This window comes from Nicotiana sylvestris, chromosome 10 (genome assembly GCF_000393655.2).
Source record: "Nicotiana sylvestris chromosome 10, ASM39365v2, whole genome shotgun sequence".
NCBI classification, from domain to species: domain Eukaryota; kingdom Viridiplantae; phylum Streptophyta; class Magnoliopsida; order Solanales; family Solanaceae; genus Nicotiana; species Nicotiana sylvestris.
Window position 1 is genome coordinate 159799159 of NC_091066.1, and position 17242 is coordinate 159816400.

At 45.0% G+C, this 17242-nt stretch overlaps 1 protein-coding gene across 1 annotated transcript; it reads right to left on the reverse strand.

The window, feature by feature from the left end:
• Positions 1-10728: 10728 nt before the first annotated feature.
• On the reverse strand, positions 10729-11073 carry LOC138880181 (uncharacterized). The gene has a single exon (XM_070159854.1). It carries the CDS (start codon positions 11071-11073, stop codon positions 10729-10731), a length of 345 nt encoding a protein of 114 aa, XP_070015955.1.
• Between the last annotated feature and the right edge of the window lie 6169 nt (positions 11074-17242).

Consider the following 17242-nt stretch of genomic DNA (forward strand, 5'->3'; position numbering starts at 1 on the left):
ACCTGATTCCCGTTTAAGAGGGGATACGTAGGCAGCCCTATGGGTTCGGTCACAATTTAATAAAAATTCCATTTTCCCCCGTTATTGGAACTGTGGCAGAATTTTGAGGAGGACCCTCAAAATTCCAAAGTTGATTTTAGTCCATGCATCGCCAGAAGCGCCAACCCAGTAAACTAGGGCAGAATTTCTAGGAGGACCCTCAAAATTTCGAAGATGATTTTTTTAGTCATTCAGCACAGCCATCAGAAATATCCGCTCAGCAAACTGGGGCAAAATTTTGAGGAGGACCCTCAAAATTCCGGAGCGAAAGAGGTTGCAATGTCTTAAACCACGTCGCAGTCGTTGGTTCATCTAAAGAAAACTATTCTCGATTATATACTTACGTTATATTTACTTAATCATGCATAACTATTATCCGAATTGCTGTTGTTTAGCGACGCTACCCCAATGACACACAACGTCAAGAGCCCGGGGATGACGAACTAACCTTTTCCCCTTACAGAACTCACGATTTTTCTTTGGATGCAGGCACATCAATTCGCAATATCATTAGATATATTTATGCACTCATACTTTCTCAAGAATGCAACTTCTCAGAATCATCACTTGCCCGCAATTGCTATTTGTACACAATCTCCCCAGCAGTCATATTGTCGTAATCAGCTATCAGCTAAGAGATCTTACTACTAATCGTCCTTTTACATTCTTGCACTACCTAAGGCTACTTTTCTGCCTTTCGAGACTAAGCCCTGTCTCCATAATCATCTGCATAAGACTAATTATCTGCCTTTCGAGACTAAGCTCTGTCTCCATCTGCATTTTGCATAAGGCTACCTTTCTGCCTTCCGAGGTTAAGCTCTACCTCAATCTGCATTTCCTGCATTGCATAAGGTTACTTTTCTGCCTTTCGAGACTAAGCTCTGTCTCCATCTGCATTTTTGCATAAGGGATCGATTTCCACAGAGAGCTAGAAATGGAGTTGAGTATCTATTTAGGTTGGGATTGCTAATTGGTTCCAAATTGCACTTATATTCATTTTTGGGTTTTCTTTTATAATTCTACTATTATCAAACTACAAATTATAATTGCAACTAGATTAATCTAAGAGTAAAATGCTACAAGTTGTTCAAATATTCTAAAAGGCATTAGGGTAGTGACTTTCACCTAGGTGGCCAATTGACGGGTAATAGCGTCTAAGACACGATTGACATGATTAGGGAATATGTTATAACCGTTGCTCGATATTACCCACTCTAACAACTCTTGGCAGAAAGAATTATTTTGCCCAATTGACTTTCTCAAGACCAACTGGGTATGCATATTTGCTCAAGCAACTAGGGTTCAAGTCGGGTATTACTCTCTCGAGGTTTAACTCTTTAATTGGGACTATCAATTCTCTTAAGTCCATCCCAATTCCTTGTTGGATCAATTTTGGAGACTTAGGCTTTATTTATCAAGAAGAGCCCAAGTCAACTTAGCACAAACTAGTGTTTGCAACCACTAATTCAGTAATTAAACCATGAAAATGACCCAAATAGCAAATACCCATAGTCAATCTAGCCCTAAATTGCAATACCCATCAATTACCCACACTAGGGTTGAGCCACAACCCTAGCTAATGGGTCTAGCTACTCATACTTGAAGAGAAAAATAGAGAAATAGATGAAGATGAACACATATTAACTAATTGATAAGTTAAATATAAAGATTCAATGATAAAAAGTAAGTAAAAATGCCCAAAATGGCTACAAGATACGTTCCCACGAGCGCAACAACTATTCTAAAATGTCTGATGCCCTAAAAATGGAAAAAGATTATATTTATACTAAGCTGGAAAAACTGAACAAAAATGCCCCTGCGGGGTCAATGCGGACCGCACAAGATGGTGTGCGGCCGCACTAGGCTCTTGAACTTGAAAACTTGGCTTTATGAATTCAGGCTCCGCGGACCGCATAGAATAGACCGCTGCCGCGGAGGCTTCTAGTGCAGTCCGCACAAACTGGACCGCAAACTGCACAGGCTTGAAAGCTCCAACTTCACCCGTTCTGAACCTTGGCTCTGCGGACCGCACAGAATGGTAGTGCGGCCGTATTGCCTTCAGTGCGGACCGCACAAAATCTTCTACAGCCGCACTGCCTTAATGCCTGAAGTACCAGCTCTCTGAACCTTCCTATTGCGGATCGCACAAAGTGTAGTGCGGCCACACTAGGCCTATTTTTCCTGAGTTTGTCTTGTCTTTGGTACTTGTGCAAGTTTCACTCCTTTTGTGCTGCTCTGTGACATCTTGTCACTTTATTGATCAAACCTGCAATCAAGCACAACTTATGAGCCTTTTGGGACTATTTTGTATGAATTTGTAATCAAAGCGTAAGCAAGAAGGAGTATAAAATGCGTCAAAATCCCTAGTTATCATTTACTTAGACGAATTTTAACCCATTTTTCATTTCTTCTCAAAACATAAACACACTAGGGCGATTTTTCAAAGGCTTCTTCTTCTCCAAATCAATTGTAAGCCATTTTTAACTAGTTTTCTTCAATCATTAACATCTTTTAACATGATTTCAACTTAAAATCAATGATTTTCATGGGGGAAATTGGGTGTTTTGGGTAGAACCTAGGATATTCAAAAATTGGTAATTTGGACCTCGATTTGAGGTCCGATTTCAAAACAAATTATATATTTGGGTTTGTGGGGGAATGGATAATCGGGTTTTGGTTTGAACCTTGGGTTTTGACTTTGTGGGCCCGGGGGAGATTTTTGACTTTTTGGGTAAAACTTTGGAAAAATCATTTTCATGCATTGGGGTTGATTCATTTAGCGTTTATTGACGTAATTAAGTAACTTGTGGCTAGATTCAAGCGAATTGGTGGTGGAATCAAGGGGTAAAGCTATAATTGAAGCGTGAAGTATGTTCGTGGCATCGAGGTATGTGTTTGGTCTAACCTTAGCTTGAGGGATTAAGAATTGTGTCTTATTTGCTACATGTTAATTGTGGAGTACAACGTATAGGCATGGTAACGAGTATTTATACGTTGGTGTCAAGCATGTCTGTGAATCTTGTATTGTAATTGTTATGACTCCGTTGTGGTTTATTGTGCCTCACATGTTATTATCATCATTGTTCCCTTGCCGGGATATTTGTTTTGATATTATTGTTCCCTTGCCGGGATGTTGTTGAAATATTAATGTTCCCTTGTCGGGAAAGTTGTTATATTGCTCTTGTTCCCTTACCGGGATTCTTTGTGATTATTGTTGGTTTGCAACTGGGATTGGGTGGCATGCTTACCATGAGATATTTGAAATGGGAGCGGGTGGCACGCTTGCCACGAGATATTTGAAATAGGAGTGGGTGGCATGCCTACCACGAGATATTTGAAATGGGATCGGGTGGCACGCCTGCCACAAGTTATTTGAAATGGGAGCGGGTGGAACGCCTGCCACGAGTATTTAAAATGGGAGAGGGTGGCACGCTTGCCACGAGATAATTGAAATTGGAGCGGGTCGTACGCCTTCCACAAGATATTTGAAATAGGAACGGGTGGCACGCCTGCCACAAGATATTTGAAATGGGAGCGGGTGGCACGCCTGCCACAAGATACATGAAATGGGAGCGGGTGGCACGCCTGCCACAAGATATGTGAAATGGGATGGGGTGCACGCCTGCAACGAGGTAAATGAAATGGGATCGGGTTGCACGCCTGCAACAAGATGTGAAATGAAAGTGAAATCTACCTTTGTTTTACTTATCCTTGTTAGTATTTGGATTTTGGTTCCTTTATAATGCTCTTGATATTCTGTTTTTACCTGTTATTCCCAGAAGCATATTTTCCCCCTCCCACCTTTATTTGTTTATTCCTGCTTTACTTTCCGCTGTATATTATATAACTGCACAGGTTTATTTGGTAGTCTAGTCCTAGCCTCATCACTACTTCGCCGAGGTTAGGCTAGGCACTTACCAGCACATGGGGTCGATTGTGCTGATACTACACTCTGCACTATGCGCAGATCCCGGAGCAGCTCTTGGACCATAGTTTGGAGGCTACCTTTAGTCCACGCGGAGACCCAAGGTAGATCTGCAGGCGTTCGCAGGCCCTGACATCTTCTTTATCTTTTCTTTCTTGTTTCATCTTTTTGCTTTAGAAATAGTGTGTCTTTTATTTTCAGACCTTATATTTAGCAGTCTTAGACTGTCTGTGATACTGTGACACCAGGTTTTGGGTGATTAAGGCCTAAGCAGTTGTAAGAGAAACAAATTTCAGATATTTTATTATTTTCTTCCGCTTGGATTAAATTTCTGTTATTTATACGCTATCACTTTATGTTTGTTAAAAAGAAATAAATGGATAATGAAGTAATTAATTTAAAGGATTGGCTTGCCTAGCTCACATTAGTAGGCGCCATCACACTTCCGAGGGTGGGAAATCCGGGTCGTGACAAGTTGGTTCAGAGCTCTAGGTTACATGGGTGTCACAGTTCACAAACAAGCTTAGTAGAGTCTGAGGGATCGGTTTGTAGACGACTGTATTTATCCCCCAAAGGCTACAGAGTTAGAAAAACTTCACATTTGTTCTTTCCTATCATGCGGTTTGGTTTCTCAAGGCTAATTAAAGTTCTACTCTGTTCTTTAGCAGATGGTGAGAACACGCGCTTCTTCATCCACCGACCAGCAGCCTGAGCCCCTAGCAGCAGCTCCCACGAGGGGTAGAGGGCGAGGCCGAGGATGTGCTAGAGGCCGAGGAAGGGGCAGAGCTCAGCCCCGAGTAGCAGTACCAACAACAAAGCCTTAGGTTGATTTTGATGATGAGGTTCCGACCCCAGCAGTTCCGGTGGGCCCAACTGAGGTCCTAGAGGGGTTTATTGCTACCCCAGTTCTCCAGGATATTCTGGTCCATCTAGTGGGCCTTATGGAGAGTGTCACCCGGGCAGGCTTGCTTCCTGTAGCACCAACCATCTCTCAGGCTGGAGGAGGAGCCCAGACTCCTACTACTCGCACTCCGGAGTAGGTAGCTCCCCAGTTTTAGACTCCAGCAGTTCAGCCAGTTAGAGCAGTTCAGCCGGGTGTGGTATCTCAGGCCGGTGATGGAGCAGCTATGTCTGCCGATGCTTTATGGAGGTTGTACAAGTTCACCAAGCTCTTCACTACTACTTTTAGCGGTGCATCTACTGAGGATTTCCAGGATTATCTAGATAGCTATCATGAGGTTCTCAGGAATATGGGGATAGTTGAGACCAATGGGGTCGATTTTGCTACTTTTTGCTTTTCTAGATCCGCTAAGACTTGGTGGAGGGATTACTGTTTGGCTAGACCAGTCGGATCACCAACTTTGACTTGGGAGCAGTTTACTCAGCTATTTCTGGAGAAGTTTCTCCCCATCACTCAGAGAGAGGCCTATCAGAGGCAGTTTGAGCATCTCTAATAGGGTTCTATGACTGTTACCCAGTATGAGACCATATTCATCGACTTGGATCGTCATGCTCTTATCATACTTCCCACCGAGAGAGAGAAGGTGAAGAGGTTCATTGATGGACTTATTCAGCCGATTCGTCTTTAGATGGATAAGGAGACTAGGAGTGAGATATCTTTCCAGGAGGCGGCCAATGTGGCCCGGAGAATTGAGATGGTTTTGTCGCAGGAAGGTGGTCAGGGGTCTGACAAGAGGCCTCGCCATTCAGGCCGATTCAGTGGAACCTCGTCTGAAGGTAGGGATTCGTATGGTAGAGGCCATTCTCCTAGGCCTTTACAGTCAGCACTTTAGGTTTCTCACGGTGCTTCAGGTGGCCGTGGTCCTCATATATAGTATTCTAATCAGCAGTCCTACAGTGCACCACTAGCTCTTATCAGTGCATCATCGCTTTAGAGTTTCCAGGGTCGTCATCCCTAGCAGCCGAGAGCTTGTTTTACGTGTGGTGACACGAGACACATTGGTGGGTTTTTCCCTCGAGCACTGAGTAGCTCTCAGTATCAGGGTTCCTGTGCCATGGTACAGGCACCAGGTGTTCCACAGCCCGCCCAACCAGCTATGGGTGGGGTAGAGGTACTAGAGGTGGAGGTAGAGGTATTAGAGGTAGTGCTTAGGCCGATAGAGGTAGAGGCCTACCAACAGCAGGCCGTCCCAGCGATGTATCTCAGGGTGGTGGGGCCCAACCCTGATGTTATGCTCTTCCAGCTAGGCCCGAGGCTGAGGCTTCTAATGCAGTTATCACAGGTACGATTCTGGTTTGTGATAGAGATGCTTCGATGTTATTTGATCTAGGGTCTACGTACTCCTATATGTCATCCTATTTTGCACCTTATCTGGTTATGCCTAGTGATTCTTTGAGTTATCCTGTTTATGTGTCTACACCAGTAGGTGACTCTATTATGGTAGATCGAGTCCATCGCTCTTGTATAGTCGTGATTGGCGGTCTTGAGACTCATGTAGATTTGTTGCTTCTAGACATGGTCGATTTTGATGTCATAGGACTGGTTATCACCTTACCACGCTATCTTGGACTGTCATGACAAGACTATGACCTTAGCCTTGCCGGGTTTACCTCATTTAGAGTGGAGAAGGACTCCTGGTCATTTTATCCGTAGTATTATCTCCTATGTGAAGGCTCAGTGTATGGTCGAGAAGGGGTGTTTGGCCTATTTGGAATATGTACATGATTCTAGTGCTGAGGTTCCTTCTATCGATTTTGTGTCCATTGTTCGTGCATTTCTTGAGGTTTTCCCTTCAGACTTGTCGGGTATGCCACCTGATAGGGATATTGATTTTTGCATTGATTTGGCTCCGGGCACTCAGCCCATTTCTATTCTGCCGTATCGTATGGCCCCGTCTGAGTTGAAAGAGTTGAAGGAGTAGTTGCAAGACTTGCTTGAGAAGGGTTTCATTAGACCCAGTGTTTCGCCTTGGGGTGCACCAGTGTTATTTGTTAAGAAGAAGGATGGGTCGATGAGAATGTGTATTGATTACCGACAGTTGAATAAGGTTACAATGAAGAATAAATATCCATTGCTGAGGATTGATGATTTATTTGATCAACTTCAGGGTGACAAGGTATTTTCGAAGATTGACTTGAGATTTGGCTACCATTAGTTGAGGATTAGGGCATCCGATGTCCCTAAGACAGCTTTCCGCACTCGGTATGAGCATTATGAGTTCTTGGTGATGTCATTCGGGTTGACAAATGCCCCAGTAGCTTTTATGGATTTGATGAACCGAGCGTTCAGGCCTTACTTGGATTTGTTCGTGATAGTCTTTATTGATGGCATTTTGATCTATTTCCGTAGCCGGGAGGAGCACGAGCAACATCTTAGAGTGGTTATTCAGACCTTGAGAGATAGTCAGTTATATGCTAAGTTCTCGAAGTGTGAGTTCTGGTTGAGTTCAGTTGCATTCCTGGGTCATGTTGTATCAGTTGAGGGTATTCAGGTTGATCCAAAGAAGATTGAGGCGGTCAGGAACTGGCCTAGACCAGCATCAGCTACAGAGATTTAGAGTTTCTTGGGATTGGCAGGCTACTATCATCGGTTCATGGAGGGTTTTTCATCTATTGCAGCCCCGATGACCAGGTTAACCCAGAAGGGTGCCCAATTCAGATGGTCGGATGAGTGTGAAGCGAGCTTTCAGAAGCTCAAGATAGCTCTGACTACGGCACTAGTGTTGGTTTTGCCCACATGTTCAGGGCCTTATACAGTTTATTATGATGCATCCCGTATTGGACTTGGTATAGTGTTGATGCAGTATGGCAAGGTCATTGCATATGTTTCACGGCAGTTGAAGATTCATGAGAAGAACTATCCGGTTCATGATTTAGAGTTGGCAGCCATTGTTCACGCATTGAATATTTGGAGGCATTATCTGTATGGCATGGCATGTGAAGTGTTCACGGATAACAAGAGTTTGCAGTATTTGTTCAAGCAAAACGAGTTGAATTTGAGGCAGAGAAGGTGGTTGGAGTTGTTGAAAGACTATGATATCACCATCTTATATCATCCGGGAAAGGCTAATATAGTGGCGGATGCGTTGAGTAGGAAGTCAGCCATTATGGGCAGTCTTGCTTATATTCTAGTCGGTGAGAGACCGCTTGCTTTGGATGTTCAAGCTTTGGCTAATCAGTTTGTGAGGTTGGATGTTTCTAAGCCCAGTCATGTGTTAGATTGCATAATCGCTCGTTCTTAATTATTGGAGCGTACCCGAGATCGGCAGTATAATGATCCCCATGTGTGTGTCCTCAGAGACATGGTGCAACATGGAGGTGCCAAGCAGGTTACCTTGGGTGATGATGGAGTTTTGAGATTTCATGGTCGAGTTTGTGTGCCTAATGTGGATGGACTCTGAGAGTTGATGTTAGAGGAGGCCCATAGCTCCCGGTACTTTATTTATCTGGGCGCCACGAAGATGTATCAGGATTTGCAGCAACATTATTGGTGGCGGAAAATGAAAAAAGGATATCGTTGCATATGTGGCTCGGTGTTTGAATTGTCAGCAGGTTAAGTACGAGCATCAAAGGCCTCGTGATTTATTTTAAAGGATTGAGCTTCCCGAGTGGAAGTGGGAGCGAATCACTATGGATTTCATTGTTGGACTCCCGCAGACTCGGAGGAAGTTCAACGTAATATGGGTCATTATTGATAGGCTGACCAAGTTAGCGCATTTCATTCCTGTGACAGTCTCCTATTCTTCCAAGAGGTTAGCTGAGATCTATATCCGGGAGATTGTTCACCTTTATGGTGTGCCCGAGTCTATCATTTCTGATACACAGTTTACCTCACATTGCTAGAGAGCAGTTCAGCGAGAGTTGGGCACACAGAATGAGTTGAGCATAGCATTTCATCCTCAGATGGATGGGTAGTCCGAGCGGACTATTCATATTTTATAAGATATGCTCTGAGCTTGTGTCATTGACTTTGAAGGCTCGTGGGATCAGTTTTTGCCTTTAGCAGAGTTTGCCTACAACAACAGCTACCAGTCGAGTATTCAGATGGCTTTGTATGAGGCTTTGTATGGCAGGCAGTGTCGGTCGTCGGTTGGATGGTTTGAGCCAGGAGAGGCTCGGTTGTTGGGTACGGATCTGGTTCAGGATGCCTTGGACAAGGTCAAGATCATTCAGAATAGGCTTCGTACATCTCAGTCCAAGCAGAAGAGTTATGCCGACCGCAAGGTTCGTGATTTGGCATTCATAGTTAGTGAGCGGGTATTGCTTCGAGTGTCTCCTAGGAAGGGCATGATGAGATTTGGGAAGAAGGGCAAGCTTAGACCTAGGTTCATTGGCCCGTTTGAGATTCTCGATCGAGTGGGAGAGGTGGCTTATAGACTTGCATTGCTCCCGAGCTTAGCAGCCGTGCATCCAGTGTTTCATGTGTCCATGCTTCGGAAATATCACTGCAATCCATCTCACGTGTTAGATTTCAGCACTGTCCAGTTGGACAAGAACTTGTCTTATGAGGAGGAGTCGATAGCTATTCTAGACCGGCATGTTCGTCAGTTGAGATCGAAGAATTTTCCTTATGTTCGTGTTTAGTGGAGAGGTCAGCCTGCTGAGGCATCGACCTGGGAGTTCGAGTCCGATATGCAGAGCCGTTATCCCTATCTTTTCCCCAACTCAGGTACTTCCTTCTTGTGTCGATTCGAGGACGAATGATTGCTTTAGAGGAGGAGAATGTGATGACCTATGTTTCGAGACCTTAAAAACCTCTTTTAGCATCACCTCGATTTGCGTGCGCAGTCTGGACGCATAGCCGGAAAACATATATGTGAAAATCTATGAAAAATGATAAATTTTGACTATAAAATGAATTAATTTGACTTCGAACAACATTTTAGGTAAACAGACCCGGACCAGTGATTTGATGATCCCAGAGGGTCCGTAGCAAAATATGGGACTTGGTCATAAGCCCGGATTGAACTCCGAGGTCCCAAGCCCGAGAAATGAATTTTTGAAAGAAATTATTTTCTGAAAAATATAAAGGTTTTTGAAAGTGAAATGTTATGTGAAACCTGTGGTATCGGGCCCGTATTTTGGTTCCGGCGCCCGGTATAGGTTCAATATGATTTATATGTGTTGTTGGTGAAGTTTGGTAAGAAACGGAATCCATTTGACATGATTCAGACCTTAAATGCAAAATTTAATGTTTAAAGAATTTTTGAGAAATTTCATTGATCTTGAGGTTTAATTCGATGTTCATGATGTTATTTTAGTGATTTAATTACACAAATAAGTCTGTAGAATATTTTTGAGGTTGGGTGTATATTTGGTTTGGAGCCCCGAGGGCTCGGGTGAGTTTTGGATAGGCCACGGGGTGAATTTTGAACTTAGAAAATTGCATGATTTTTGCTTGTATGATCAGGCCTGCAGGCTTCGCATTTGTGAAGTCTGGCTCGCAAATGTGGTATCGCAAATGCGAGGGCTTGGTCGCAAATGCGAACCAGCCCAGGCATGCCCTTCCTCGCAAATGCGAGATGTTCCTCGCAATTCCGACCTTGCAAATGCGAGGGTGCCTTCTCAAATGCTATGTATGCTGGAAATCCTTGAAGTCGCAAATGCGACATTTCTAATCGCAAAAACGAAAGCCCAAATTTCCTGAAGGGTTCGCGAATGCGAGCCCTGTTTCGCAATTTCCAAGCCAGCAGAGGTCGGGGTTCGCAATCGAACTAGCATAGAGACATACCTGAAGTAGTGAGGAGATGAGGGTAACGGCTGCGCATATCCTGCTCGGTCTCCTAGGTCGCCTCCTCGACCGGCTACTGAACCTTTACCAAAGCAATGTTCTTTGACCTCAGCTTTCTAATCTGCTTGTCCAATATTGCCACTAGCTCCTCAACATAAGATAGACCCTTGTCCAACTGAACTGAACTGAAATACAACACGTGCGACGGGTCGCCATGATACCTCCGAAGCTTCGAAACATGAAACATCGGATGAACTCCTGCCAAGCTGGGAGGTAAGGCCAGCTCATAAGCAACCTCCCCAACATGCCTCAATATCTTAAAAGGGCCAATAAACATCGGACTCAACTTCCCTTTCTTCCCGAACCTCATAACGCCCTTCATAGGCGAGACCCGAAGCAGAATCCGCTCTCCAACCATATAGGAAACATCGCGAACCTTCCAGTTCGCGTAACTCTTCTGTCTAGACTGGGCTATATGGAGTCTATCCTGAATCACCTTAACCTTCTCCAAAGCATCCTGAACCAAGTCTGTGCCCAATAGTCTGGCCTCACCCGGCTCAAACCAACCCACTGGAGATCTACACCGCCTACTATATAAAGCCTCATACGGTGCCATATGAATGCTGGACTGATAGCTGTTGTTGTAAGCAAACTCTGCCAATGGCAAGAACTGATCCCAAGACCCTCCAAACTCAATCACATATGCACGGAGCATATCCTCAAGAATCTAAATAGTGCGCTCGGATTGTCCGTCCGTCTGAGGGTGAAATGCTATACTCAACTCTACCCGAGTATCTAACTCATGCTGAACGGCTCTCCAGAACTGTGATGTGAACTGGGTACCTCTATCTGAAATGACGGAAACTGAAATACCATGAAGACGAACAATCTCCCAGATATAAATCTCCGCCAACCGCTCCAAAGAATAAGTAGTACACACAAGAATGAAATGAACGGAGTTGGTCAGCCGATCCACAATCACCCAAATAGCATCAAACTTCTTCAAAGTCCATGGGAGCCCAACTACAAAGTCCATGGTGATCCGCTCCCACTTCCACTCTAGAATCTCTATCTGCTGAAGCAACCCACCCGGTCTCTGGTGCTCATGCTTCACCTGCTGACAGTTGAGACACCGAGCTACGAATCCAACTATATCTTTTTTCATCTGCCTCCACCAATAGTGCTGCCTCAAATCCTGATACATCTTCGCGGCACCCGGATGAATAGAATACCACGAGCTATGTGCCTCCTCCAGAATCAACCCCCGAAGCCCCTCAACATTGGATACACAAATCCGGTCCTACATCATCAATACCCCATCATCACCAATAGTCACATCCCTAGCATCACCGTGTTGAACCTTGTCCTTGAAGACAAACAAATGAGGGTCATCATACTGCCGCTCCCTGATACGATCAAATAAAGAAGACAGAGAAACCATGCAAGCTAGAACCCGACTAGGCTCTAAAAGATCCAATCTCACAGATTGACTGGCTAAGGCCTGAATATCCATCGCCATTGGCCTCTCTAATGCTGGTAAATAAGCTAAACTCCCCAAACTCTCTGCCCGGTGACTCAAAGCATCGACCACCATATTAGCCTTGCCTGGGTGATACAATATAGTGATATCATAGTCCTTTGGCAATTCCAACCACCTCCTCTGGTGTAAATTTAGATCCTTTTGTTTGAACAAATGCTGCAAGCTCTGATGGTCAGTATAAACCTCACAAAGCACACCATATAAGTAATGGCGCCAAATCTTTAGGACATGAACAATGACAGCTAACTCAAGGTCGTGAACAGGGTAGTTCTTCTCATGTACCTTTAACTGTCTGGACGCGTAGGCAATCACCCTACCATCCTGCATCAACACCGCTCCAAGGCCAACCCTCGAGGCGTAATAATAGACCGTATAAGACCCCGAACCTGTAGGCAATATCAAAATTAGGGCTATAGTTAATGCTGTCTTGAGCTTCTGAAAGCTTGCCTCACACTCCTCTGTCCACTGAAACGGAGCACCCTTCTAGGTCAATCTGGTCATGGAGGCTGCAATCGATGAAAACCCCTCCACAAAACGACGGTAGTAGCCAGCCAAACCAAGGAAACTGGGGATGTAGGTAGCTGAGGATGGTCTGGGGAAACTCTGCACGACCTCTATCTTCTTCGGATCCACCTGAATACCCTCGCTCGATACCACGTGGCCTAAGAATGCCACCGAATCCAACCAAAACTCACATTTCGAGAATTTAGCATATAACTTCTTCTCTCTTAGAGTCTGAAGCACAGTCCTCAGGTGTTGCTCATGATCTTCCCGACTCCAAGAATACACCAGAATGACATTAATAAAGACATGACGAACCAGTCAAGATACGGCCGAAACACACTGTGCATCAAATGCATAAAGGCTGCCGGGGCATTGGTCAACCCAAATGACATAACAAGGGACTCGTAATGACCATACCGAGTCCTGAAAGCAGTCTTCGGGATATCTGGCTCCCGAATCTTCAACTGATGGTAACCTGAACCCAAGTCAATCTTAGAAAACACCCGTGCACCCTGAAGCTGGTCAAATAGTTCATCAATACGAGGTAAGGGATAACGGTTTTTCAATGTAACCTTGTTCAACTGGCGATAATCAATACACATACACATAAAACCATCATTTTTCTTTAGAAACAAGACAGGAGCACCCCAAGGTGATACACTGGGCCAAATGAAACCCTTATCAAGCAATTCCTGTAACTGATCGTTCAACTCCTTCAACTCTGGAAGAGCCATACAATATAGAGGAATAGAAATGGGCTGAGTGCCCAGTAACAGATCAATGCCAAAATCATTATCTCTATTAGGCGGCATGCTTGGAAGGTCAGTTGGAAACACATCGGGAAAATCCCGTACTACTGGAACTGAATCAACTGAAGGGGTATCAATACGGACATCTCTCACATAAGTTAAATATGTGTCACACCCTTCTCAACCATACTCTGAGCTTTAAGAAAAGAAATGACTCTATTGGGGGTGTAATCTAAGGTACCTCTCCACTCAACACGCGGTACACCTGGCATAGCCAGCATCACGGTTTTGGCGTGAAATTCAAGTATAGCATAATGGGGCAACAACCAGTCCATGACCAAGATAATATCAAAATCGACCATACTGAGTAACAATAAATCAGCTCTGGTCTCAAAACCACTGAGAGCAACCAAACACGATCGACAAACGCGGTCCACAATGAGAGAATCTCCCACAGGAGAAGAACATAAATAGGGGAACTCAAAGAATCACGAGGTACACCCAAATGCGGAGCAAAATAAGAAGACACATAAGAGTAAGTAGAGCCCGGATCAAATAGAACCGATGCATCTCTGTGACAAACCAATATAATACATGTGATGACAGAATTAAAGGCAACAGCCTCGGTACGGGCAGGAAAGGCATAGTATCTGGCCTGGCCTCCCCCTCTAGGGCGACCTCTACCTCCCCGACCTCCGCCTCTAGCTGGCTGAGCAGGTGGGATAGCAACCGGAGCTGTAACTATAGCCTGAAAACTCTACGAGGCACGTTGTGGATGAGAAGTTTGTGGAGGTGCACCCCTTCCAAGTCTGAGGCAATCCCTAACCATATAGCATGTGTCACCACACTCAAAATAAGCTCTGGGAGGACGTGGTGGTTGTGACTGGCTAGGTCCAGGTTTGCTAGACTGACCCCTGAAATCACCACGCGCAGGAGGCGCACTAGAAATCGGAGGTGCATAATAAGGCTCCTGAGGTCTAGGAGGATCTGTAATACCACTGGCTGCTGGAAGAGCTGAATAAACGGGGCGACTCATATAACCTCTACCATGATGACCTGCAGCTGGGATACGGGCACCAGAATAATGGCCCGACTCTCGAGACCTCTTGGTCTCCCTCTCCTCTTTCTGCCTAGCATGCATACCCTCTATCCTCCTAGCAATGCTCACCACCCGCTGGTAAGAAATATCTATCCCCAACTCACGAGCCATGCTAGATCTGATGCTAGGAATAAGACCCTTAATAAACTGGCGAACCCTCTTGCGGATAGTAGCAACCAAGGCTGGTGCATGCCTAGCCAAATTGGTGTAATGGACAATATACTCTGAAACAGTCATAGCACCCTAGCGCAAATACTCAAACTCTGCACGCCATGCGTCCCTAAGGCCCTGAGGAACATACTCCCTCAGGAACAAGTCTGAAAACTGAGTCCCAGTCAGTGAAGCAGCCTCATCTGGACTGTCTAGCTCATAGGTGCGCCACCAATCATAGGCGGCTCCTCGGAGCTGGAAAGTAGTGAAAGAAACCCCGCTTGATCCTGAGATACCCATGGTGCGGAGAATGCGGTAACACTCATCAAGGAACCCCAAAGCATCCTCCGATGCTAAACCACTAAATACAGGAGGCTTGTACTTCTTGAACCTCTCAAGCTTCAACTGCTCATCCTCGGAAATAGCTGCCCTGTCCTCGGGCTGAGCTGGCACTACAGGCGATACAGGAATAATCTTAGGGACCTTCTCAACATGCACTCGCTGCTCAGGAGTGCGAGCGGCGGGAGTCTGCACTCCTCCCCCGGCCTAGGATGTAGCTGTAGCAAGGGGAATCAACCCTACCTGAGCCAGAGTGGTGTACATGCTCATACATTGTGCCAGAGTCTCCTAAAGTGCTGGCGTGGTAGTAGTAGTAGGTGTGTCAGGTGCCTGGACTTCGGCTGGGTCCGTTGGTGGTACCTCGGTAGCAGCTCGCATAGGTGCTCTGGCTGCACCTTGTGCGCATCCTCGGCCTCTACCCCGGCCCCGGCCTCTGACGGTTGCAGTAGGGGGTGTGGTTGCTTGATCATCTCGGGTAGCACGTGTCCTCAACATCTGTGAGAGAATAGAAGACAAAAGTTTAGAATGGTGATGTCAAAATATCACACGACAAGCAAAATCAAATGAAGTGAAATTTTCCTAACAGTTACATAGCCTCTCGTAGATAAGTACATACGTCTCCGTACTGATCAGCGAGACTCTAATAAATCGGCTTGTGATCCATGACTCTTATGAACCTAGAGCTCTGATACCAACTTGTCACGACCCCGGTTCGCCCTCCGTGAGAACTAAAAGCGCGCCTTCCTAAGCCCGAGGTTGCGCCCATTCCATGCAAGGTCCTCGTTCCGAAACCATCATGATGACACCTAGTCTCTACGACTAAGTAAGCCTAAATTTGCGGAAGATAACCAAACTTATGGAAGTAAAACAATTTACAAATAGAATAAAGCAATAATAGTGTGTAAATGTGCCACTCGGCATATTCCATGTTTAACTCTCAATACCAAACATAAATCCAAGACCCGGAAACCCATGAATCACAAGCTACGAAAGAAATACTACGTAGCTCTAACTCCAGAATTTCTAATAAAGAACAGAAAAGTGCAGAAGGGCTAAATACTAAAGGCAGGAATAGAAAGGGACTCCTTGGTCTGTGGATGCGGCAGATGTACCTCGGAGTCTCTACGCAGTCGCCTCCCTCAACGATAGTAGGCCTGATCAGTGGTACCTAGGTCTGTACATGAAAAACATGCGCAGAAGAGGCATGAGTACACCACAACGGCACTCAGTAAGTGCCAAGCCTAACCTCGGTTGGGTAGTGACGAGGAAGGTCAAGGCCCTACTGAGGTCAAATAAGATATAAAGATTAACTGTATAGAACGGAATAGTATAAATAAGTACAACAGTAAAATAACACAGGGTGAATAGAACAACAACAACTATACAGAACAAGGTAAACATGGAAAGGAAATACAGTTCAGCACCGATAGTAACAATCGAGGATCTCCCAAGATACCCTCATGTAGTCCCATATTTACATATCCAGTGGATCTCCCGGGATACCGTCCCCAAATATATATATGTCCGAAGGATCTCCCGGGATACCGTCCCATAGTCCAACTCATAGTGTGCGAGTATCTGCCGGAATTTCGTTCCGTAGTCCCAAATATAAATACCCAGTACTGGGGGAATCTACCGGGTGCATTCTCGTAGTTCCATATAACTGCGCAGGGGGATATACCGAGAATCTAACCCGTAGTCCCAAAGTAAACAAACAAGGGGAGGGGAGCTACCGGAATCCCACATCCGTAGTCCCAAAATAAATACACAGCAACAACAGAAGATATACAAAAATGGCAAGATTTCATATTAAAGCAACAAGTGATTCTAGCCTAGCATGCTGCACAAAATCCAAGTAAGGCAGGTTAAATCAGATATAGCAAATTAAGTCACTTAGACATGCTTTCCTAAGCTAACAACAGGCTCAATAATGCAAGAAATAGAAATAGGAAAAGAAACATACTAGTAATTACTTAAGAAAAAAATCGGATTTCCAGCAATAAGCTCAAGTACGCACTCGTCACCTCACGTACAAGGCATTTCAATTACCAAGTATACCAATCCTAAGGGGAAGGTCCCACACACAAGGTTAGACAAGCCACTTACCTCGAACCGACTCAAAATCAACCTGAAACCATGCTCTTGCCATGAGTACTCGACTCTAGATGACCCAAATCTATTCAATCCAATTACATAATGTAAATAA